Source organism: Berghia stephanieae, chromosome 13 (genome assembly GCF_034508935.2).
Source record: "Berghia stephanieae isolate SIO BIC M18660-M18661 chromosome 13, UCSD_Bste_1.3, whole genome shotgun sequence".
Classification (NCBI taxonomy): domain Eukaryota; kingdom Metazoa; phylum Mollusca; class Gastropoda; order Nudibranchia; family Aeolidiidae; genus Berghia; species Berghia stephanieae.
In genome coordinates this window covers 26,258,287-26,285,027 of record NC_088372.1, presented here as the reverse complement: position 1 = coordinate 26,285,027, position 26,741 = coordinate 26,258,287, and the positions used below count along the sequence as shown (strand labels likewise).

The window sequence follows — 26,741 nt, the reverse complement described above, 5'->3', positions numbered from 1 at the left end:
GATTCTCAAGGCCAATGCCAAATCTGATCATTACCCCGTAACATATTTTCTAAATAACCATTGGATTCAACGGATTATAGAATTGTCCTTAATTCTTTTTATTTTTTTTTAAAAAAAAGGTCGCAAGTTACACCTATATCAATCTGCAAAAAATAGTTAACAATTTTTAGATTTGTTAGTAATTCTGAGCTTGTTGGCAAAAATTTAATATAGGCTGTAGCTGAACAATTTTGACCGCCAACACTATTTTTGTAAAGAAAAGATTACAAACAACCTGACTCTAAGTCTCATATGTGTAGCTAAAATAGGAATTTTTGGCACCTAAATTGTCCTTTATTAATATTGTTTTTAGGCGAGGAGCCACAAAAAGATGATGCATTCTAGCGATGAACCAAATAAAATTCTTTCCCATATATTCTTACTTCACTTCCTCTAGCTTGGCATCAATTTTGTCAGCATCTTTTTCATCAGACACGCTGGAAACTTCGACTGTGACAGAGAGATATTTTTTACCATACTTATTGTTCGCCACAAGGCTGTAGGTGCCCGAGTCAGAGACCGTGGTTTTCTTTATCTCCAATGTGTACATATCTCCATCCTGTGTAATGGTAACTCTTCCGCTTTGGAGGATTACTTTACCATCTCTGGACCACGTGATATCCGGTTGGGGTTTACCTACAATTTAAAACATACAATATAATAATTTTAAAAACTTGAGCATATATAGAGAGCAATATCCATTAAACGTGATCAAAGCGCTGTACAATGTGTTCCTAGCCAACAACAACACTTAACATGCAGGACGAGACATATGACGCCCGTTTGACGATATTACAATTTGAGTCAAAACATTTTTGTTAAAGGACTAAATTATGAGACGCTCAGAGCGGGATTCAAACTCTGTACCTTCCTGTCCGAAGGCGAGTATTATATCAAAGACCACATAGCTGCACAACATCGTGATATCAAGAAACGGCAACTGTTTGTGTAGAATCGAAATTTGAAATCATGTTTCTATAATTAAATGATGCAATGTGGAAATAATGAAACTTTACTTATCCATCAAACTGCATATTTTAAGTTTTGGAACTCCCTGTCAATCGGTATTTTAGAAGTGATTTATAGATTTATAGTCTTTGGTTTTGAATCGTTAAGGCTTCCAATATATTAAATGAGTTGTGACGAAGAGTTAGTTGTAGAAGAATGGGTAGTAACAGTTTTGTATAGGTCTGCCCGGGAATATTCCACACGGGATTACTTTTAACTGCTTATAGTCAATTTGGTCATTTGGTCATGACTGTGGACAATTTTGTATGCTTTTATAAGGATCCCCTCTTTCTTTAAATTTTGAAAGCAAAGAAATCCCAACTTTTTAGTAAAGCTGTCGGTTGTTTATTTTATCAAAAATTAGGTGCGCAAGGTTCTGATACCATTATATAAAATTTTAGATGCATCAACTTAATGCAATAAATGGAAATCAATTAATTCTTTAATTCTCCCAATCAAACAGAAGTTACCTTTAATCGTGATTTGCAGTTTTAAAACGTTGCCTTCTTCGATGGAAACGTCTTCGAGAATTCCTTCAAACTCTGGTTTCAAATCTTTCTTGTCTTCTTCCTGTTGTTTTATTTCATCCTCTTGCAATTTATCTTGACCTTCTTCTTTCTTTGTTTCTGTATCAAGCTGTTCAACCCATTCAGCTGTCTGTTTGTTCACATCAATTTCTTCATCATCTTTGCTCACGACTTTTTTCATTGCTTCCATTGCAATAGATCTGGCAGCCGTCTTAGACATAGTCTCTTCAACTCCAACTTTTTTCATTGATACTTCTGATTCCTCAACAATATCCATTCTTGCTGCTCTTTTCTCAGCATCTGCTGCTACAACTGAAGTAACAGAACTAGCTGTTTCACTCTCAGTCGCACTCTCAGTAAACGTCTCCTCTTTAGCTTTTAACTCTTTTAGACCTCTTGCAGATTTAGAAGACTCCATTGTTTCTTCAATTTTTTGGAGTGACTGCTCGGCGATGGAAGACGAAGAGGACGAGATTTCTTGTTTGCTTGTTGTAACGGTGGTGGTCGATGACCCAGAAACTTTTACGGACTTGGATATGACTTCAACGGTTTCTGATTTTCTGGAAACTGTCCCAAACTCAGATTCCTCCTCATCACCTTCCATCTGTAAAATTCTTGCCGTTTGTTTCATCAGAAGAGATTTAGATTCGTCCTTTTCAAAGTCTGTCAACATATCTTGAATAGACGAGGCAGTTTCGGAGCGTTCACTGATGGCGCTAAGTTTGACAGAATCAAGATCATCCTCATCAAAGGAACCCTCAGAGTTGTAGGCTTTCTCTGTCTGATCTTGCTCAATTTTGGAGGACTCTTTTTCGGTTCTCTTCGTCACCGATGTAGTCTTTTTAGTCGTTTCCTCAACGGTTGTTGTAATTTTCCTGAAGGAAGAGCTCTCCTCAATCAAGCTATCAAATGTCTTTTTGATAAACTCTTCATCCTCTTCATTCAGTTTCATCTCATCCGAATCTTGGTCCGCGTCGTGAATGGCTGTTTCAAAATGGGGCTCTGTAATGATAAGTATAATGAGTAAAATTATTAGAAGAAAATAAAAGGACACATTGAATTTGTTTCTTTACCATTCCCAATTTTAATTATATGAATCTCAAATTTCTCGAATACTAAGCAACTTTGTATCTAAACTACTCGTATAACAAGATTTTTCACGCAACAGAGTAACTTAAGATAAAGTATAAAATGTATAATATACATTTTATACTTATATATTATATCGTGAGCTCAGAGTTCAAGTAAATAATCTACCAATTTGGTGTCATTTCTGACCGGTGGTAAAAGATATTTATTTTTGGTTTACCTGTATTACAAGTCGCAAAATAATGAATGAATATGTCTACGCTGTCTCTATGGACGCTTGCCGTGAATATGTGAGTTACGTCGAGTGTGTCGGTCTGTTTCTAGTATCCAGTTAGTAATTTGTTTCCATAAAACTCTATCCAGTGCAAGTGTCCTTGGCTTATCAATGTCATCACGTGTGTTAAGGTGCTGAGGCAATTGGATGTTTCCTTGTATGGTTGAAATCAGTTCTTCGGTTGTTGTGTCCAAACATATTTGATATTTTTTTAGATCTTGATTCAATGTTGTTGGAAGTGAAGTTCGTTTACGCCCTCTGTATTTGGCTCTTTGTTTGAAGTAATCATCCATTGAGGTTTGTGCTAGAATATTTTCATCTCGTCGGAGCAAGTGTCCGAACAGTTTCCATCTTTGTTTCTTTATTCGTGTATTGACTGATTATACCCTGCATCTATCATATATACATCCTCATTACTGATTTTATTGTCTAGCCAACGTACCCAACTTAAGCCAACATCGTCTCAATTGTTTGCGATGAAGGGAGTCCTGGGTGTACAAATTCTTTTTTGCAAGACCCCACGTACCACAGTTAGTTGTACATAAGGATTGACAGCACTAGCGCTTCGTAAAGGTGTATTCTTTTATTTTCATTAATGATGTTCGCCCTGTTCCGGTTTGAGTAAGCATTTTTCTCCGTTTGATGTCTTCATTCTCATTAATCAAGTTTCCGAGTTTTCTTACACTTTTCCATTCCGCTTGTTTCTTGTTAACCTTTGTAATTTCCGTTTTGGATTCATTGACCTTTAGGTTCCAATGTCGCAGAGTATTTGAAATTATTTGTATCTGCTGCTTCGCCAGGTCTGCTGTTTTGTAACACGGAAGACGCCATTAAAATAATAGCTGGATTATATCGGAACTAGCCCAAACTTTGAAAAGAATCAAAAAATAAGATTGTTAACCTTTTAGTCTCCCGTCAACGGGTTCAAAGGCAGTAATGAGAACATTAAATCCAGATCTTAACTTTCAAAATAAAGAACAGCTTAATCCATTTTTTAAAATTAAAACTAAACATCACCAATGAGTGATCAGTGTAGTGCTCTTACCCGCTCCATTTTTAGCAGCTGACAGTCGACGTTCCATCTTTTGCTTCTCAGTGAAGACAACGGCCTGCTCTATCTCCATAGAGTGAATGGAAGTATGGGCCTCCTCTGGGTGGTCTTTGTGTTCTTGATGGAACAAAAAACAAGACGATTAAAATGTAAATTACTGCCGCACTTTGGCAAAACACATTCTATTTTAATCACACAGACATAAATAGTAAAACTTGAGCTTTTATATAGCACAATATCCACTAAACGTGCTAAAAGCGCTTTACAGGGGGTTCCTGGCCAACAGCAACACGTAACATTTAGAACGGGACATGTCGCCAGTTTGGCGATATTACAATTTTTTGTTTGGACAAAGACAACGCTGTAAACGACCAGGTACTCGTTTTACACCTGAGTACGGTGGAGAATGTGAGTAAAGAGCCTTCTCCAAGGACTCAATTATGCGCCGAACGCGAGGCTCGAACCCACGACCTTCCGATCCGAAAGCACGATGATAATTTGTGATGTCAATTTTCAAGCGTAGAATTTCACTAAAATTAGATTTTTCTTTAAAAGCAATTATTATTTAGATATTTTTGCAAATGTCTTTTATTCAGAGGTACAGGAAACAAGAATCGATTGAGGGGTAAAAGAAAAGATTTCTTACATTCTTTCCTTTAGGTAATTCGAACTTTATTCCCGACGCGCATTCGCAAGCTCATGCAGCGATTGCAAACACGTCCAGAATTCAAAAAAGCAAGAGTGTAAGAATCGATTATTACTTCACTTTGACCATTTCTGACTTCAAATATCGATAAATTAAAATGACCGCGGAGTTCTTGTTTGCGTTGAATCGAAGCCTTCGTTAGCTTATAGCCTGACACTAAGACCGTGGCCTTCGTAAAGTTATGGCCTGATACTGACCAAAAAATGACGTCAAAATGCCAGTCTTTTGCCACAAAAGAAAACAAATCGTGAGTTGTATTCAATAGTTCAACCAATGAAATAACTTGTTTCCATGAGCTCTGCTAACGACAACTCACAAGGCGGTGCAAAAACCAAATAATGACGTCAAACTGCCAGTCCTTTTGGATTTCAGTATCAGGCTAAAACATAACGATGGCTACGCTAAGACCCACTAAGACCCGTATTTTGACGTCATTTTAGGTTTACTGAGTTGTCTTTAGTAGTGCTCAAGGGAACGAGTGTTCCCATTGTTTGAACTATGGAATAGAATACAACTCACGATTTGTTTTCTTTTGTGGCCAAAGATGTGTCTTTTGACGTCAATTTTAGGTCTATGTTAGGCTATAGATAGTTCGAAGTTGACGTCACTCGGGTCTTTGTTATTGTATTTTGCCATCCGCGTTTATGAATAATGCTCACTGAACTGTATTAACCTGACTATAAACGTTCATGGATACACACAGTTTTGTGTGTTGGTCCGCTATACTTCCGGACGGCAATGTTATGAGCTTCTTAGCCAAGCGCATACTATCTATTAGTTTACGAAAATTGCCACATTTCGATCCCACTGGCTTCTCTATTCACTACCTATTTGCTTAGTATGTTGGAGAGGGAGAGTGAATTTAAGAGCGACATTAGAATTTCCAATTTAACATACAGTAAAGCACGGATATAAAGAGCAAGTCCACGAATAAAAAGTACATTTCTCTCTGACAGTAGTTCTGTATTTAAGTACTTATTAAACACGACCCCTATCATGGCAAAAACTCTCAAATCTGGGAATTCGAGAAGTCAGAATTTTGTCAAAATAAGGGTCGTTCTTATCAATCGATATTTGAAGGACGGTTATCTGGCCAAATTTTTTTAATAAACGTCTTTCCAGTTTACGCAGTTAATAGGAATTATTACAGGGAAAACAAGGTTCTGTATTCCAATCAGTTCGTTTCCAGAGTGTACGTTATACGCAGGGGCGTGGCTATATTGGTCGATTTGGTGCCTGGCACCACACCCACCTTATAAAAATGGATTACAGCATTTAAAACATAAATAAAATAAAACTCAGAAATGGTATATACCGCCTCTTACTTATTTGAGTAAGTCTTTTCTTTATTTTTTCCCTTTCTTTTGTATTTACAAATATAGCATGTTTTAAGTCATTGTCTTCTGATTCTGGCACCACCTTATACTGTAAGCATGTCACGCCACTGGTTATACGTATTATATTCTGTCGTTTTAACTGAGGAAGAATAATGATGCCTAGAGATTACCTCGAACAAACAAGTATGCAGAGGTTGATGCAATTCCTTCGCAGTTCTCGGCCATACATCTGTTGGAAAACAATGTAGGAGACTTAATTACAAGCGGCATCATAATGTTAACATGTTCATCATTATCATCATCATCATCATCATCATCATCATCATCATCCTCATAATAAAATAATATAATAATAATAATAATAATAATAATAATAATAATAATAATAATAATAATAATAATAATAATATATAATTATTATTATATTATTATTATTATTATTATTATTATTATTATATATTATTATTATTATTATTATTATTATTATTATTATTATTATTATTATTATTTATTATTATTATTATTATTTATTATTATTATTTATTATTATTATTATTATTATTATTATTATTATTATTAATTATTATTATTATTATTATTATTATTTATTATTATTATTATTATTATTATTATTATTTATTATTATTATTATTATTTAATTATTATTATTATTATTATTTAATTATCTTATTATTATTATCATTATTATTATTATTATTATTATTATTATTATTATTATTATTATTATTATATTATCATTATTATTATATCATCATCATCATCATCATCATCATCATCATCATCATCATCATCATCATCATCATCATCATCATCATCATCATCATCATCATTATTATTATTATTATTATTATTATTATTATTATTATTATTATTATTATTATTATTATTATTATTATTATTATGCTTCTCCGACTCCCCTTCTCTTTTCCTCCTTTTTCCTCTTCTTTTTCATCTCCGTCTTATTATATATAATATTCGCTATCGACAACTCACACTCTTACCTATAAAAGCCTTCATCATTGTGTGTGATGTGTAAAATACCAAGTGTTTCTAAAATTTGTAACAAGGATTAATCTTATTATCCTACTTCTTCTCTTCCTCCTCATTCTTCTCCTCCCTTTCATTCTCCTTCACCATCACAAGAGGCTGTTTAGAAACATATCCTCCTATAAACTTCTTCTTCTTCTTCTTCTTCTTCTTCTTCTTCTTCTTCTTCTTCTTCTTCTTCTTCTTCTTCTCTCCCTCCTCCTCCTCTTCCACCTCCTTCTCTTTTTCTTCCTTAAAATAAACATTGAGCTTTTATATAGAGAAATATCCACTAAACGTGCTCAAAGCGCTTTACAAGGAGTCCCTGTCCAACAGCAACATGTGACATTTAGGACATAACACGACGCCTGTAAGGCCATATTATAATTTTTTCGGACAGAGACAAGACTGTTAACGGCCAGGTAATCATTTTACACCTGAGTACGGTGAATGTAAGTAAAGAGCTTTTTCCAAGGAGCGAGCGAGGCCCGAACCCAGGACCTTCCGATCCGAAAGCGAGTGTCATACAACAAGACCACATAGCCTCTTTTTCTTCTTCCTTCCTGTTTCATCATCATCAGAGACTGTTTGGATAATAAATGTCTTAGTTACCTATAAACGCCTTCATCGTCGTGCGTGATGTGTTCAATGGCCATGGAAATGAGGCCATCATGTGTCACATCAAAGTTGTAGCGAGGGTTATCCGTGATCTCCTTCGAGTCCTTGAACCATCTTATTTCCGGTCGAGGATGACCTTTGACACGGCACTCGAAATGCTTAGTGCCTCCGACATAGTGCTCTGTGTTGGCCGGCATGATGCCGCAAAGATCTCACGCCACACCTAAGATTGATAAATAAATTGAACATCTAAGTAAGTATTCATTTTAATAACACAGTTCCATATTATATACAATGGACAGTGGGAATGATCTATATTAACTTTCCATGTGCTCGAGGTCATTGGTCACATTGCAAAGTGTGTTCAAAATGACTCTTTTTATTCAGCTTGAAACTTGGGTATGTTTACAACTTTCATAAACAAAGCAGCGTGTTTACATTTATTGAGAAATGTCCAATCGTTGTATAGCAACAAAATCATGTGATCGATGACTAGGTTGGACGAAAACATGAATATAGATAGCTCCCATTCTAAAGAAGATACGTTTAGAAATGTCGCGTTGGTCAAAAGACATTCACAAAGAAGAAATTAAAAATCGTGAGTTTTTATAAAGCAAAATGTTATTCAAGAATGGTCTCATAGTGTTTTTCAAGGAGCCTAAGGCGAATAGCAATACATGACATGTAGGACGAGACAGAGATAATGCCTTTGTAAGTGATAGTCCTCGTTTTTTACCTGAGTAGGGTGAAACAATGTCATTAGTAGAGCATTTTTCAAGGACTCAAGTTTGTGCCGTCCAGAGCAATACTAGTGCAGCGGGGCTCAGTTTTACTGTCTTTGCTTCGTACCCGAAAGGTAACGAGTTCGATTACCCGCTGCGCTGTGTGGCCTGGAGCAAGTCACATCGCCCTAGCTCAATTTGCGGCGCTGCACTGTGGCTGACGCCTGGGTTATTCCAGTCTTTCCTTGCAATAGACCCTAGAGACAAAAGTCCCTTATGGGATGAATAAAGGGAATTTTAAAAAAAAATTATTATAAAGTCAAAAACCCGAGTTCCATACCATTGGACAAACTGCTGCATGGACAATTTACATCCTAAGGTGGCAGACATTGGTAGGTTAGCCTTATACTTAAACAGCACTTGTGACATTTTAAATTTCAATGCCCAGGAAAAATAGATGGTACAAAGCACAAATTGACAGTTCTATAGATTTAGGATTCTAAAAGCACAACTCAAAGATGACAGACGCCAAATGGAAATAAATACCAAAGGGAAGGTATGAGAAGATGCCAACAGCAATCAACCCCAGCTCAAAACCAGAAGCTGTCTTAAGTCTCATACACAGACAGCAGCTTAGAATTCTCGCCAATAGTCATTCTGTTAGTTCTTTATACTATTACACTCGTTACTCAGAGAGATGATTTACAGAGTAAACTTAACATCTCTCGTAGCAAAACACAGTTAATTGACACCTAGTGGAAGGGAACATAACCACGCCTCTCGGACAGTCGTAATAACGTAAATAATGGCAGTGATTGGTAAACATAGCGAACTACACACGTTTTACTTTCGATGGAATCTATCTAAGTAAAATAACCACTGTTCTACCGCTTGATGAATAGAACCAACACAGAAAACTATGTGTAAACTTAAACATCAATAATCTGGTCAAGAAAATATGTGATAACTAGTCACCCATTTGGCGTTATAAAAACAATGACAATGATCAGAGAGGGGCCGATTTCGTTCAAGTTATTATTTATAAACAACCAACTATTTTTGTCCGAGCATGCTTGAGGATGTGTCACAAATTCCATGTTTTGACTCGCAAAAATTCTAGATGGTTAATACTCTTCAACAGTTGTAACGTCATTTCCTTCCTAATGACGCATGGTAACTTAGTAACACTGGCTCTAAACCATCGGAACAATGGCGGACGTCCGTATGAAATATTTCTCCGGCGAGCATAAAGGGTATCCAGAGGGGAAAAAAACACACACATTTGATCATGTTTTGACTTTTACACATTCTGATCACAAGACATATGAAAAGTTCTAGCCAGCATAAAAAATAAAAAGTAATGATTTTCTTTGTTTAGAACCAAGATGGCCGCCGTTGCCGTGCGGCGTGACATCAGACTATTGAATCCAATTGCATCTTCAGATTTTAAATTTCAGAGCTTATTCAACTGTTTATGAGCAAGAGAGAACTTTTAAATTGTGTGTCTTCACTAATAGGACGTTACAAATTTTTGCTCGTCAACTGGGAGAACTTCTGAATGGTATGTCTGATTCTAAGAGGAACTTCTAACTCATATATCTGTCAGGAAGGGGAACTTCGGAGTCTGTGTAAGTCAATTTGGAGAACTTCTAAATTTTATGTTTGTCACTTTGAGGAAATTCCAAATTATATTCATGTCATGAAGGAGAACTTCCGAGTTTTGTGTATATCACTGAGGGGCTCCTCCCAAACGTGTGTCCATCATTAAAGGGAATCTCATGATATATTTCTGTCAATAAGTTGAAATTAAACATTCTATATCTGACATTATGGAGACTGTTCAAATGTTATTTCCCTCAATAAGTTTGTCACAAATGTAACTTCCGAATTTTGTGTCTATGACAAAGGTGAACTTCTGAATTTTGTTTCCCTTGCAAAGACATTTTCAAATTGTGCGTCTATCACTATGAGTACCGTCCGAATTGTGCGTTTGTCACTAAGAAGAACTTCCGTATTGCATGTCTGCTACAAAGGAAAGTTTCTGAATTTAGCGTCTTTCGATAACTTGAATTTACGAATTTGTGCGATTGGAACTTATTAATTTTATCGCTGTCACTAAGGGAAAATTCTAAATTATGTTTCTGTCCTTCAGGGAGGGAGGATATTAATTTGGTGTCTGCCACTATGGTGACGTTGAATTTGTCACTAAGATGAACTTATTAGGAAATCTTTGTTTGTCACTGATATTTTTCACATAATAAAATAATGGTGTTTTTATTTTTTTAATTTTAGAATTGTTTGCAGTGTATTGATGGAGACCAAAAGTCTAGACGTCAGCTATTTTGTTTTATTCTGTTTCTTTTTATTTATTTTCTTGTATTTTTTGTTTTGATTATATCCTTTGTTTTTGTTTTGTTCTTTTTAATTGTTTGTTGGTTTTGTTTTGTTTTATTTTTGCTTGTCTGTTTTTTTTGCTTCGGGGGGCGGTTTGGTTTGGTTTGTTGTGATTTTATTATTATTTTTTTTGTTGTTGTTGTTGTCGGTTTGTTGTTTTTTCTTTTCTTTTTTTTTTTTTTTTTTTTTTGGGGGGGGGGGGGGTTGGTTGTAATTGTTTGTTTGGGGGTGGGGGGGGGGGGCGGGTTGTTTGTTTGTTTGTTTTTGTTTTGTTTCTTGTTTGTTTTTTTATTTGGGGGGGGGGGGGGTGTTGTAGAGGAAGATGTAAAAGATAGAAGAAGGGATTACAAGGACAAGAAAGGGAGGGCAAATTGGAGAGAATGAGGAGGCGAAGAGATGGGAAAGGAGGAGGAAAAACAGAAGGGAGAGAAGAAGAAAAAGGAGGAGGAGGAGGAGGAGGAGGAGGAGGAGGAGGAGGAGGAGGAGGAGGAGGAGGAGGAGGAGGAGGAGGAGGAGGGGAGAAAAAGAAGAAGAAAAGAAAGAAGAAGAAAAGAAGAAGAAGAAGAAGAAGAAGAAGAAGAAGAAGAAGAAGAAGAAGAAGAAGAAGAAGAAGAAGAAGAAGAAGAAGAAGAAGAAGAAGAAGAAGAAGAAGAAGAAGAAGAAGAAGAAGAAGGAGGAGGAGGAGGAGGAGAAGAAGAAGAAGAAGAAGAAGAAGGAGGAGGAGGAGGAGGAGGAGGAGGAGGAGGAGGAGGAGGAGGAGGAGGAGGAGGAGGAGGAGGAGGAAGATTGGTTCAATTAATATAGTGCATATAGCAACATAATCATATAGTATTATATTTAGTCAATACTATACATAAAGCACACATCTGGTTTGACTTATTGTATTCGTGTTCATGACTGCACACGAAAACACACACCCAAACACACACAAGCACATATATAAATATCCATTCACACACACACACACACACACACACACACACACACACACACACACACACACCAGTGGCGTGGGGTCATTGGATCAAATGGTGCCAGGCACCATACCAATCTTTTAGAAATCATTGACAGCATAATTTAATTAAAAATAAAACTGAGAAATTTTAACTCCACTGTCTTTCGCCAACTCGCCAACAACATACTGCCTTTTTAGTCTCCATTCTATTCAAGATTCCGAATCACGCACTGCGCCGACTCGTGTGTTGGTGACATCACTGCACTGAATCAACACCGTGGTGCAAAGCAATCCAAGCTCCAGTTAATGCTCTATCCATTAGTATCGCTACAGCTGATTGAGCGAGAAACTGGGTCGAATTATACTATCCTCAAATAGCGGAAAACCCCTCGACTTGTGCCAGGATCTGAGACCTCCACCGTTGGACTGGGGGGGATGAGCCAATATTGCACTATTTACGTCATAATTAGGGTAACTTCGGCCATCCAAAATATTACATTAACTGTCAAAAACACTGACCATTGTCAAGTTTATTTGTAAGCAGCAAAGAAAAACAACATAAAACTTAAAAATATGACATATCAAAATCCCCCCCCCCCCCCCCTTCTTTTTCACGATTATTGAATAAAGTAATTCTTTGCAACGAAGCATTGTGGACGAATTTACCAACATTTTTCTTGCTTGTAGTGCCGAGTTGATGGTTACGTGTGTATGAGTGTTTATTTGTGTGTATGTGTATGTGTGTGTGTATGTGTGTTTGTTTGTGCGTGTGTATTTGTGTCAGTCAGTGAAAGAAAGCGAGAAGATTGTCAACAGTTATACTTTGGTGTGTTTTTAGATTTCTTAAGTACTTAAGTGGAGTGATTTTTTCTTTGTGATGCTTTAAGATCTGAATCTACATTTTATTTGTGCAATCATTAATCGTATTCCACTGATTTTCATTATTTGAGATATACTTTGAAGTTTTGCAATGAATCAAGTTGACTCTTTACTTCACCGACCGTTTGGGAGATTGACACTAGATGACATATTAGAAATAAAAAGAATAGTTCCTCACCAACCAACTGATTTTGAATTAACACAGGTGTGGAAATCTCGAAAACGCTCTTTTTCAGTGACATGGTAAGACAGACATCAATGGCTCACAGTTAGTTTAGAAAAAAAAACAACAAACGTTTCTTTTGTTTTTATTGTCTACTTTTTACAGATACAACAAACACTGACAAATCATGGACATCTATAGGCTATAGTGACCTTAACCACTTCCATCCTATTTCTTGACCTCCTGAACGTTGTTTTAGCACCCTTAAAAGTAAAAGAGTGAAAAATTTCTTGCGAAATTCAATGAAACAGGAGCGGTTAAATTCGTTAATGATTCTGTCAATTCGCAAAGCTGAAATAGATGCCATTCCAGATTTCAATAAACAATTATAAAAAGATTTGCAGAGATGAAACATCGCCGTGCAGATTTTCTTTACAAGTATTAAAAGTAAGTAATTTCTGTCATAGGTTTTTTTTTCTCTTTTGATTTACATTTATCACATATTGATTGCATTATCTACCAAATCCAATCCTTTAAATGGTGGACAAAGAATAATTACAAAGACCTTTTCACACGGGACCTGTATCTCAGTGTTGTGGCTTGTTGTTTTCATGAATTATTTATTTTTGTGAGTTTTGTCCACTCGTAAAAACCATCGACCCTCCCCCCACCCTTCCAAAAATGAGTTTTTAACATGTGCTCTCTCCTCTTAATCGTGTTCACTGTTTTACAATTTTTTTTCTTCTAATCATGGCACCACCATATGCCGTCAATACGCTACGCCGCTGACACACACACACACACACACACACACACACACACACACACACACACACACGTTTAAGAGAAAGGGTATGGGAGAGTAGAAAAAGACGGCGAGTCATAAGAAAGAATGAGGATGGAGTCATACGGCATACGGCTCTTTGTTATTATTTTAAGACAGCAAGTTAGTCATTAGTTCTCAGCAGATTATATCAATCAGATAGTAAACGTTAAAGCTTATACACAGCTCTCTGTGTTGATGTGTTTAATTTGGCTGATAGGTGTTGTGACTATTATACCTAAACGCATAGCATTACAATAGAGAGAATGAGAGATAGAGAGAGAGAGAGAGAGAGAGAGAGAGAGAGGGGGGGGAAGAGATAGACAGAGAGAGTGAGGTAGAGAGAGAGAGAGAGAGAGAGAGAGAGAGAGAGAGAGAGATTAAATGACAATCAGAAAACACACCACTTTCTCAAAATATGCACTGCTGGTCTAGAGAGAGAGGGGGGGGAGAGAGAGAGAGAGGGCGGGGGGGGGGGGGGAGAGAGAGAGAGAGAGAGAGAGAGAGAGAGAGAGAGAGAGAGTAAATGACAATCAGAAAATACACAACTTTCTCAAAATATGCACTGCTGGTCTAGAGTGACAGAGAGAGAGAGAGAGAGAGAGAGAGAGAGAGAGAGAGAGAGACTGACAGACAGAGAGAGAGAGAGAGAGAGAGAGAGAGAGAGTAAATGACAATCAGAAAAAACACAAATTTCTCAAAATATGCACTGCTGGCAAAGAAGTCAACCCTTTGATTGATAATAATAGATAGCTTTAAACCATGCCAAGACTAGCGTACTTATTAACTCCTTTCATTAATCCATTAATTTATAATGACTGCCTGGAGTTGAAAGCACTTCTGCCTTACTCTTAGAAAACACTTTTTTTAAAAACTTTGATCAGAAAACGTTTAATCAATTTTCTCTAGATTAATATGACCCCCTAATTTGGAACAAAGTCATAAATTTGACACTTTTTTTGATGTCTCGAATTGAAAACTATTTAATTTGGTAACTTGAAGTGTCTTATAATCTTTCAATGTCTTTTTTTTAAAGTTTTCTGACTAATATAAGGGAACTTGTTTTTGTCAACGTTTGGAAAAATGTCTTTGAATAAAATTCATACTTGATTAAGCTTTGGTATGCTTATATAACATTCTCTCTATGGACAGGTACCGCTCTGAATGAATGTGTTCCAGGAAATGTTTTGTTTGCCGTAAGGAAGAGATATTTTTTGCCTTTTTTTAAAGTTCGTAGCAATTTTAGAGAGCTTGCAATATCTTTTGATCATTTCAGTGCCAGTAAAAAGGGGGGAAAACTAGGAAATTTAAAAGATAAAAATATAGCTGTAGGGTACAAAGTAGATGCAAGAGCAATATAACCACGTATCTGAAATCAGTGAAAAGTCCTATATTGACGCTGCTACATTATCTTCGTCTACAGGGACACTTAATTCATGACAAAGTTAGCATAACTAAAATCTAGTGGAAAGAACAAGAATTTTCATTCTCACGGAAAGATAGCTCCATCTGCTTCGATCTCGGCAAACTTACTCCAAGCCGAACCAGAGCGAAACCAATAAATAGTGTCATTGAAGGACATGGAAATATGGCCACAAGGAAAGGGTATCCGGAATGGAGGGGCGGGGGGGGGGGGGGTATAAGGGCTAACCCACACTGGAGACTGACTCCGACGACCCCCACTGCCGTCCTCTGCCGTCTTCCGGATAAAGACATCGGGCACGGACAAAATACTAAGAATAAAGAGAAGAGCCGCTAGACCTACCCATACCAAGCTCGTAAAAAAAAACGGCAGAGGACGTCGGATGCTTGGTACAGGTAGGTCTAGCGGTTCTTCTCTTTATTCTTCGTATTTTATCCATGCCCTACGTCTTTATCCGGCAGACGGCAGAGGACGGCAGTGCCTGGTCGTCGGAGTCAGTCTCCGGTGTAGGTTAGCCCTAAGATAGCAAGAAAGTGGACGGATGAAGGAACCAACAACCGGTCCAGGGAGGAGAACGTTCTTCCGCTCTAAAGACAGTTCCAACCACAACACAGAGATATAAGTACCTCGTTTGTTTGTTTTTAATCTCGCTTTTCTTCGATGACTTTGCAATTACAAAATACAAATATTTACGGCATTGTTGACGGTGATGCGCCAAACTTTTTCGCGTGTTCTAACATTTCATTCACGAGAGGAGATAAGCAAGACCTTTAGAGAACTGTAGAAACATTGAGTCAATTTGGCCTTTGGTGTTTAAACAATTGGGAGAAAAATCTTAACAAAGTGAAATGTACAGTGCCTGATAAACTGTCGTTGATATCCACCTATCAAGTAGAAAAGTATGACTTAATAAATTAATGATGCTTGTGTAAAGATTATAACAACCATTTTCATAATCAAATTTTAATCAGATTCTAGATTTGTTAAATTTTTAAAAATGTTAGAATACTAAATAATAATATTGGTATTATATCCACATGCAAGAAAATATATGACAGATGACAGAAGAAAGAAAAAAAAAGAAAGAAAGAATAATGCTCTGAACTCCTTTTATTTAGTTCAGGGGAAAACGAGGTTCAACATTTGCCCACCCTATGAAGAATTCCACCCACCGCCATTCGACCGCCTACTTAGCGTCTCTTCATTGTATATTTATGTCTTGAGTCTTGTCTCATTATGACTAGAACGTAGATAAGTATGACTTAATAAATGATGCTTGATTGAGTATTATACCGAACATTTTCATAATCAAACTTTCATCAGGTTCTAGATTAGATATGTTGAATTTAAAATGTTAGAATACTAAATAATATAGATTTTATATCCACTTTCAAAGAAAATTTATGACAGATGACAAAAGAAAGAAAAAGAATTAAAGAAAGAATAATGCTCTGAACTCCAGGGGAAAAGGAAGTTCAACTTTTGCCCACCCTAAGAAGAAATCCACCCACCGCCAACTGACCGCCTACTTAGCAGCGTCTCTTCCAGTATATTCATGTCTTGTCTCATTATGTCTATGTTACGTACCAGAGAAAAAAGAAAAACAGCTTCTAAAAAATTACATTACTATGCTGGATGGTACAGTTTGGCATTATGACAGAAATGCAATCAAGGTCTTTTATATCTTCTGTATTTATTTATAGACAAACAGGAATCTAACCTTTTCCCTATCATAAATAATAAGCTATTGTTGAATAATGCCCTATCGAAGACTGAAACGATTTCTAGATGATTAAGATTAAGGTTATAAGTCATATACGTGGCCACTAATCCATTTTATTAACCATGTAACTGTCCGTACTCTTGAAAAACACGTATTTAAAAATCTGATCAGAATGAAGTCCCAGGTTTGAGAATTTTTGCCAAGATGATTATTTGAATCGATCGATATTTGAAGGACGAGTTTCCTGGCAAGATTTTTAATAATAAAAAAAACGTGAGCTTTTATAAAGGGAAAACGAGCTCAAAGCGCTATACAAATGGTCCCTGACCAACAGCAACATGTAATATTATGTAGAACGAGACATGACGCCTGTTAGGCAATATTACATTTTTTTCGACAGAGACAACGCTGTTCGCGGCCAGGTACTCATTTTACACATGAGTACGGTGAGAAAATGAGAGAAGCCTTCAAAAGACTCAGATTTGATACTTTTAACAAGCTGAGAAAGTAGTCCTTCAGAGCCATTAGGCTCATGGAGCCTGAGTTTATTCCGGTTTCTTAGGCGTGAAACCGACAATAGCAATTACCTGCTACTCTTTGGATAGGATGCTAGTCTATCGCAAAGTACTTTCCGCCTGATCCAATAGAACCAGCTACCCAATCACTGCTGGATGGATAGGGGGTCATTAAAAAATATATACTTCACCCGAGATTGACCTCGGCCCCTGTGAGTGTGAAACATGTTGTCTACCAACAGCTATCGGGCCCTCCAACAAACTGAGAAGTCACACATTTACGAGTGAAAATAAAATTATGTTTTATGACAGAATACGCTTCAACAGTCATGACGCCACTTCCCTCGTAATGACGCATGGTAACTTAGTAACTGGCTCTAAACTATCGGAACAATGGCGTACGCTCTTATGAAATAGTTCTCCGACGAGCATAAAAGCGTATCCAGATGAAAAAAAAACATTATAAATCTGATCATGTTTTGACTTTTACACATTCTGATCACAAGGCATATGAAAAGTTTTTAGCCAGCATGAAGAATAAAAAGTACCGATTTTCTTTGTTTAGAACCAAGATGGCCGCCGTTGCTGGGCGAGGTGACATCAGACTATTGAATCCAATAGAGCAGTAAACTGACAAATTCTGGAGATTCAAAAAGGGTGACCCGAAATGGGCTTATTTGCAGGTCTGATAACCCAAATAGTTAGGGGCTCATTGTTGTAATGGATGGAAATAATCTCAAACCAACGCTAAATATTGTACTTTATTTGTGTGTGTGTGTGTGTGTGTGTGTGTGTGTGTGTGTTTGTTTGTTTGTTTGTTGAACCGTAGCCATCGTTATGTTATAGATAGAATGCGCTTGGCCAAGGCGTTCACAACATTGCCATCCGGAAATATAACGGACCAACACACAAACTCTGTGTAACCATGAACTTTTATAGTCTGGTTAATACAGTTTTGTGATAACAACTCACAAACACGGATGGCAAAAACAATAACAAAGGCCTGAGTGACGTCATCTGCATACTATCTATAGCCTGACACCGTGGCCTTCGTAAAGTTATGGCCTGATACTGACCAAAAAATGACGTCAAAATGCCAGTCTTTTGCCACAATAGAAAACAAATCGTGAGTTGTATTCAATAGTTCATCCAATGAAAGGACTTGTTTCCGTGAGCTCTACTAACGACAACTCACTAGGCGGTGCAAAAACCAAATAATGACGTCAAACTGCCAGTCCTTTCGGATTTCAGTATCAGGCTATAAGTTAACGATGGCTACGCTGACACTGAAATCCAAAAGGACTGGCAGTTTGACGTCATTATTTGGTTTTTGAACCGCTTAGTGAGTTGTCGTTAGCAGAGCTCATGGAAACAAGTTATTTCATTGGTTGAACTATTGAATACAACTCACGATTTGTTTTCTTTTGTGGCAAAAGACTGGCATTAATTTCACGTCATTTTTTGGTCAGTCTCAGGCCATAACTTTACGAAGGCCACGGTTGAACCCATGACCTCAAGAAGTCGGGAGACGGACTCAGGACAGGCACTAGAGTTTGAACCACTTTTGTTGGTGGATAGCGTCGAATATATATAATGCGCTTGGCTAAAAATCTCACAACATTGCCATCCGGAAGTATAGATAGAATGAAGTTGAACTCATTCTGGTCTTTGTTATTGTTTTTTTGTCATCCGCGTTTATGAGTAATTCTCACTAAACTGTATAAGCCAGACTATAAACGTTCAATGTTATATGCGCTTGGCTAAGAAGCTCACAACATTGCCATCCGGGAGTATAACGACCAACATACAAAACCATGTGTAACCGTTTATAGTACGTGTTATTTTAACACATACCATCAATACTCCAATGTCATGTTTACCGACTTGACATTGAAAACCACATACATAAAGAGGCCTTAAGTTTCATATCACGATACCATCATTTCAGTATCAGAATATAGATAATACTCTCCAATCATAGACTAGACCTTTTTACTCTCAAATTTTCATCTCCCAACAGTTTGTGAGAAGATCCCACTGCCGCTCGGTTGTCCCTTTCAAAATTATTTTTTTTAATTAGAGCTTTTATATTGCGCAATTTCTATTTAATGTTCTCAAAGCGCTTTACAAAGGGTCCCTGACCAACAGCAACACGTAACATGTAGAACGAGACATGACGCCTGTTAGGCGATATTACAATTTTTCCGACAGACAACGTTGTTGACGGTCGGGTACTCACCTAAGAACGGTGACAGAATGTGAGTAAAAAGTCTTTTCCAGGGACTCGAAACTAGGACCTTCCGATCCGAAAGCGAGTGTCATACCACAAGACCACATAGCCGCACAAATTGGAAAATTAGGGACCTGGCACTGGTGTAAGATAAAGATCTGAGAAAGTGTGTACGTGTCAGTGCCAGAAAAAGCAAGAAAGAAAATTACTAGAAAAAAAGCATGCCAAAAAATCCCCCTGCCTCGACTGGGGATCGACCCTCAGACTTCCTGGTTCCCGATAACAGCTGAAGATGAAAAGGCATGCAAATACGTGAACATGGTCAAATATCTAAGTAAGGGACAGACAGACAGAAAGACGGGGAGGTAATCAGGTAGATAGGTATGCTGCCAGTTAGACATGCATACATGTACACACACATAAGGCAAATAGGTGGACGGGCAAAAGCAGATAATAGATAGAGAGTTTTATACAAAGAGAGACCGTTGGTCAGACAGACGGACAGACAGGCAAGCAGACAGTGAGACATGCATACGTATACACAAACAGACAGGCAGACAGATGGACGGACAAAAGCAGATAGACAGAGAGTTAAACAAAGAAAGACCGTCGGTCAGACAGACAGACAGACAGATAGACAGACAGACAATCCGATATATAGGCAGGCAGACAGTTAGACGTGTAACCATACACACAGACAGACAGGCAGGCAGACAGATGGAAAGACAAAAGCAGATAGAGTGTTTTACAAAGAGAGACCGTCAGTCAGTAAGACAGACAAACACAGAAAGACAGACAATCCGATAGCTTGACAGGCAGATATTAAGACATGCATACATACACACAAGCAAGCACGCCGATGGCCCGGGCAAAATCAGATAGACAGGGGAGACCATAAGTCAGACAGATATACTGAAAGACCGACATACAGAAAGACAAACAGACAGAGAGACAGACGGATTTTCTCTCAAACAAATTGCAAGACAGGGTATAAAAAAAGAGCGATGATAATTCAGAAAAAAAACAATGACTGATATAAAAAACTGAAAGGGCATTTCTTCATCCTAACGTTATTATTATCTGTGCGTCAGAACAGAACAGAACATCTTTTGGCATTTGGCCCATAGACTGGGCCCTTCTCTACCGAGAGCTGACATTCAGCACAGGTTGCCTAACGGAGTGCAATAATTTGTGAAGCCAAGCAACTTTCTTTCTCACGACTACCTACTTAACCCTCTCCTTAACAACTTTTGGAAAATCGTCACATTCGTTATGATACAACCAACATGTTTCTTATTCAAATTTCTCTTGTACATCAAAAAAATTTAAGAGAATTAACAGTGTGTTGTAGAGCATGTTTTGCTACAGAAGTTATTTATCGCAAGAACGTATCTACTGTTATTGTGTTTGAGTGATAAAAAATCTATTTTTGTGTTAGTTGGGTGTGAAGTTTTGGGGAAAATCCTGAAAATGGCTGGTAATGAGAGAGTTAAGTGCTAGAGTTTCAGTTCTGTTAGACTGTGTAGCCTTCGTAAACTCATAGCTTGACACTGGCTCAAAAATTACGTCACATTACAAAGCAATGACGATCAAAAGATAGTGAGCAGTGAAATGTATTCCATACTTCAACAATTCGTTACTTTGAGCACTGCTAACTACAACTCAATTTTCACTTTATTTAGGTGACCGTGGCCGTATTTTCGTGACGTCATTTGAGGGTAGTGGCAGGTTATAAGTTGACGAGGGCTACGATTTATCACAGCGACATTTTATTGATGCTATACGTTTATTTAAAATACTCATCAAATCCGCCAGCCATTTAAAACGTACCGACACACAAAATCATGTGTAACCGTTACCGTTTAAAGTCAGATTGATAGAATTTAGAGAATACATATCAGACAACAGGCTGTATAAATACAATTACAAAGAACTGAATGACGTCAACTTCCTTCCATCTATACAATCATCCAATTTACTCAAAGAAAATAACAGGCCTTTCGCGCCATAAGTATGGAGAAAAGAATGTATCCGCTTTCAGTTGTTATAAGCTTATTATAGACTAAAACAAAGCAATTCTAGCTACTTCTTGGAAAGAACGCTAGTTGCGAAGAAAATTCCTACAGATCTAATTTTGTCACAACCACACATTGAGGGCAATCCGACGATTCCATAGTCTCTGAGGACAGATTGAACTTATCAAAAGTGGGTTTTGACCGATGACGGTACTTCCGGTTTTGTGACGTCACCTCCCGTCAGTCCACGTCGCTTCCAATGTTCACCTCTAGGTATGTGCCGATGTGCCGATTCGAACCTCGAATACACACCAAAAAAAAAAAAAAACAGACATACCGTGGCCGCTTATTATACAGAACTGATGACCTACTTCTAACGGTGGATATTCCACAAATAATGACAATAAAGCGTGCCTCTATTAATAAATGCATTCTATACGGCCCCCTTGCGTGTTGTATAAAAGGGGTTTGCTTTAACTAAGAAGTGCATAGTTCCAGTGAAATTTGTTGCTTAACGTACATATAAATCAATCACTTCAGAAAGCCAGACGGGTTTCAAATAAAATCAGCATTACATCACATAGATTCAAACGAATCTGCTTTTGGTTGAAGTGTTCTTTCAAGAGGGTAACCGGAAATTAACTTAAACTTGATCATTTATACAGAGCAATATACACTACACGTGCTCAAAGTCAAAGCGATTTACAATGGGACCCAAGCCATCAGCAATACATAATATGTAGGACGAGACATGAAGCTTAGGCGATATTACAAAAAAAAAAAATTTCCAGCAGAGACAACGCTGTTAACGGTACTAATTTTACACCTGAGTAGGATTGGAGGAGTGTGAGTAAGGAACCTTTTTCCAAAGGACTCAACTGTGCGCCGCTCATAGCCGTATTCGAGAGTACGGTGGGAGGATGTGAGTAAGGAACCTTTTTCCAAAGAACTCAACTGTGCGCCACTCAGAGCCGGATTCGAGAGTACGGTGGGAGGATGTGAGTAAAGAACCTTTTTTTCCAAATGACTCAACTGTGCGCCGCTCAGAGCGAGATTCGAATCTCGGACCTTCCACCAGACCACATAGCCGCGCATAGCCGAAATTCCTTAACTGGTTTAATAGATAATTAAATAAGATTATCAGATAGAGATTATTTTAACCCCGGCCATAAAGGCAAGGAAAAAAAAAGAGAAATTTTGGTATTATAAGCAGTTTGGGCCGTCACATATGAAATCCGTGTTGAACCTGTTACAAACAATCTTACCTGTCTGCATATATGTCGCTGTATAAACAAATATCTAATATATAACGACCCTTACGTCAGCAGGAGCTAATACAACATGATATTATTCTTATCATACCGATACAAGTTATATTTTATTAGTTTATATTGACATTACAAGAATACGAAACATTTCCATGATTCCAACATTAATAGACGGCAAGACATTTCCCGTGGCAGAAAAAAAAGTCATTACGGGATTCATTTTTTTTCCTGTGTCTGTGCTTTTTAGGCAGTGATCTTTGTTTCAGATAAAGATCTTTTTTGTTGCACTATTTACCGACAATGTTAATAATTGTGACCAAGATGCACATATTTGCAGGTCTGATAATCGAACGCAATTATGGGCTTGATTTAATGTTGTTGCAATTAACAAAAATAAAAAGTTTGCGTTGGTTTGAGACTCTTTCCAAGAAACAATGAGCCCATAACAATTTGGGTTATCAGACCTGCATATAAGTATACGTCGATTGTGACTTATTGCCTCAAAACAGTATTATGTAGGAACGGTTTAGATTGTGAAAATTGAAATCAGTGCAAAAAATATGAGAGTTGTGTTAACAGTTTTTGTTTTGTATGAACGCAGATGGCAAAAAAACAATAACAGAGACCTGATGACGTCATCTTCGAACTATCTATAGATAGTTCGAAGATGACGTCAATCATGTCTTTGTTATTGTTTTTTGCCATCCGCGTTTATGAGTACTTCTCACTAAACTGTATAAACATTCAAGGTTACACACAGTTTTGTATGTTGGCCAGTTTTACTTCCGGATGGCAATGTTGTGAGCTTCTTAGCCAAGCGCACACTATCTAGAGCCTGACACCAGGACCCTCTAATGACGTCATTTTTTTTTAGGTTTGTGCGGCACCAGTGAGTGTCGTTAGTAGAGCTCAAGGAAACACGTGATTCCATTGGTTGAACTATTGAATACAACTCAATATTTGTTTTCTTTTGCGGCCAAAGACTTGTCTTTTGAAGTCATATTTTTTGGTCAGTGTCAGACTATGTTAGCGATGGCTACGCTTGAAACATTGTTATTTCATTGGTTATATTTTATAAGAATTACAAATTAAACATTGTGTGAGGTTATGGGAAATCGTGTGCCTTTGTGAGTAGTAAGGGAGTGGTATAATTTCAGAGTTGTTACAGCGAATAGAGCATGGCCACGTTATGAGTATGCACTATAGATAGAATGCGCTTGGCCAAGGAGTTCACAACATTGCCATCCGGAAGTAAAACGGACCAACACACAAACTCTTTGTAACCATGAACTTTTATAGTCTGGTTAATACAGTTTAGTGAGAACAACTCACAAACGCGGATGGCAAAAACAATAACAAAGGCCTGAGTGACGTCATCTGCATACTATCTATATATATATATATATATATAGTATCTATTATTATCATCATCATCATCATCATCATCCTCATTATTATTATTATTAGTAGTAGTAGTAGTAGTAGTAATAGTAGTAGTAGTAGTAGTAGTAGTAGTAGTAGTAGTAGTAGTAGTAGTAGTAGTAGTAGTAGTAGTAGTAGTAGGAGTAGTAGTAGTAGTAGTAGTAGTAGTAGTAGTAGTAGTAGTAGTAGTAGTAGGAGTAGTAGTAGTAGTAGTAGTAGTAGTAGTAGGAGTAGTAGTAGTAGTAGTAGTAGTTACATCATCATTAGCTCAGTTGATTCATACAATTTTGAATGCCCAATGATATAAGGTCACAAACAAAATTTGATTGAAATTGATGTTGCCATGTTATAGTTAACATGAAAAACCAATCCAATTTTGTGTTTAACAGACCCATAAAAGTAGTCCTTCATGAGCCATTAGGTCATAGAGCTGGAGTTTATTCCGGTTTCTACGGCGTGAAACGGACAATAGCAATTGTTTGCGACCCTTCGGATAGGAAGTTAGTCTATTGCAAAGTACTTTCCGCCATATATAATAGACCCAGTTACCCAATCACTGCTGGGTGAACAATGGGTCAGAAAAAAAAGTCTTCAAAGCCCCAGGATCAACATCGGTAACTTCATGTGTGAAGCGTGAGCTCTAGCATCTGTAATCGGGACACCCCCCCCCCCCCTCCTACCCCCCCCCCCCCTTTCCGTTATACTTCCGGATGGCAATGATGTGAGCTTCTTAGCCAAGCGCATACTATCTATAAACGTTCATGGTTACACATAGTTTTGTATGTTGGTCCGTAATATTTCCGGATGGCAATGTTGTGAGCTTCTTAGTTAACCGCACAGCATCGATATGGCAGCTCGCCAGTGTAAATTTTGAGTTCAGTTAGCACAAAATGATGTAAAGGCGAACTTCCTTTGAATTCCAAATCTATAAAGAAATATTTCTGGAAAATTTACCCATTTATTATCTCCGGGCGTACTATAAAGAGAAACTACACAATTCAAAGCGAAAGAAATAGCTAATGATTAGTCAAAATCATGTCAAAGATAGTAATAATGTAAGCTTTAAATCTAGACACAAAAAAGCGATCCTCAAATTAATACGGCCATGGAGCTGCAGCTTTTCCTTAATTTTATAAACAAATAGATGCAATTGCTTCCTATCTTTTAGATGGGACGTTAGTCTTTTTAAAACATGCTTTCCGAAAAATCTATCAGGTCCAACTACGAATGGGTGAATAGCTGATTTTAGGAAAAGACCGTAGTTGAACAAGACGAGCGCTTTACGGACGAATTCTTACCTAAAATTTTAAATTGGAAATATACTAAGGACATTATGTAGCACTGTAAAGCGCATAGCGCATAGTTAGTAAGTGTAAGTGTGCTATATAGATAATGATGATAATTTTTTAAAATCATTTTTGATAAGCTCGAACTCTAACCCTTGTTACTTGTATCTAGGTATTAAAACACACACGTGCTCACACACGCGCGCGCACACTGACACACGCAAACACAAACGCGCGCGCACACAGCACTGACAGACCCATAATAATAATAGAAAAATACAATTTTTCTACTTACAGTTTTAGTTTCCTGAAACTTTCCTAGCACTTCTACCTGGTACAGAAATATACGTCCTATTTGCTCCGGTGTTCGAAAGGGAAGGAACCCTTTATCCAACACACGTCTTGCTTACTTCCACAGCAGCGGCAGGTAAGGTAGAGAACACACCACTTGCACCACGAGTTGGTAATACGAAGAAGTGAGTAGGTACTTGTGCTATACTCAAACAACACATAATATCACCATCATCCAGCCAAAGTGCCCCATTTCTTATGCGTAGGAGCCCTACACGTAAATGTCAAAGAGTCAAATGCCTCAAAAAAGGAGGAAGGATATTGAACACAATATTATAAAAACGTAAAGACAGAGTCCACTTAATCGACAAGAATTTTCCTTCTTACACGTATTTGCCGATTAGCGATAAAAATAAAATTACAAGGTAAGAATTGATACTTAGATAAGCCATGCCTCTCGGACAGTCTTCATAATGTAATCAATGGCAGCAGCCTCTTACGGTTTTCACACTACTATATTATGACGATCGACCCAATCAGCAAAGTCCGGTCCGCATTCGTGCACCGTCGCAAACCCGCCGGGTAGCATCGTCACAACACACCGTTCGACTAGATGCTCTGCCGTCTCGATGAAGTGCACTGGCCGTGAGGCAGCTCCTCCACCGAAGCCGATTCGCAGTCACCCAGTGTCTCCTCTTACCCTCGTGTATCTTTACTTTGCTTGAGCCACACGGGAGGGCAAAGATGTAAATCCCGGTTGACCGTCACGAGACCATCCCGGGTATCGAGCCAACGAGCCACATGAGCTGCTCGCCCCGGTTTGTGACTAAATTTGATCCAACCCGGTGCCCGAATAGCAGCCGCTATCCCGGGCGCCACACTACTTCGATATGATTAATGGCAGTGATTGGTTGGCATAGCAAACTACACAGGTTT

At 37.7% G+C, this 26,741-nt stretch overlaps 1 protein-coding gene across 1 annotated transcript in view; it reads right to left on the bottom strand.

Moving 5' to 3' along the window:
- The window catches only part of LOC144958557 (twitchin-like), a 192,940-nt gene extending 166,873 nt beyond the window's left edge, over positions 1-26,067 (bottom strand). The window contains exons 1-6 of the mRNA XM_078890618.1: positions 25,810-26,067; positions 7,691-7,919; positions 6,202-6,260; positions 3,983-4,105; positions 1,518-2,576; positions 423-675 (exon numbers count right to left, since the gene is read on the bottom strand). Of these exons, the coding sequence (XP_078746744.1) occupies positions 423-675; positions 1,518-2,576; positions 3,983-4,105; positions 6,202-6,260; positions 7,691-7,893 (1,697 nt within the window). The 5' untranslated portion in view covers positions 7,894-7,919; positions 25,810-26,067. The remainder of the gene's footprint in view (positions 1-422; positions 676-1,517; positions 2,577-3,982; positions 4,106-6,201; positions 6,261-7,690; positions 7,920-25,809) is intronic.
- Positions 26,068-26,741: the final 674 nt, after the last annotated feature.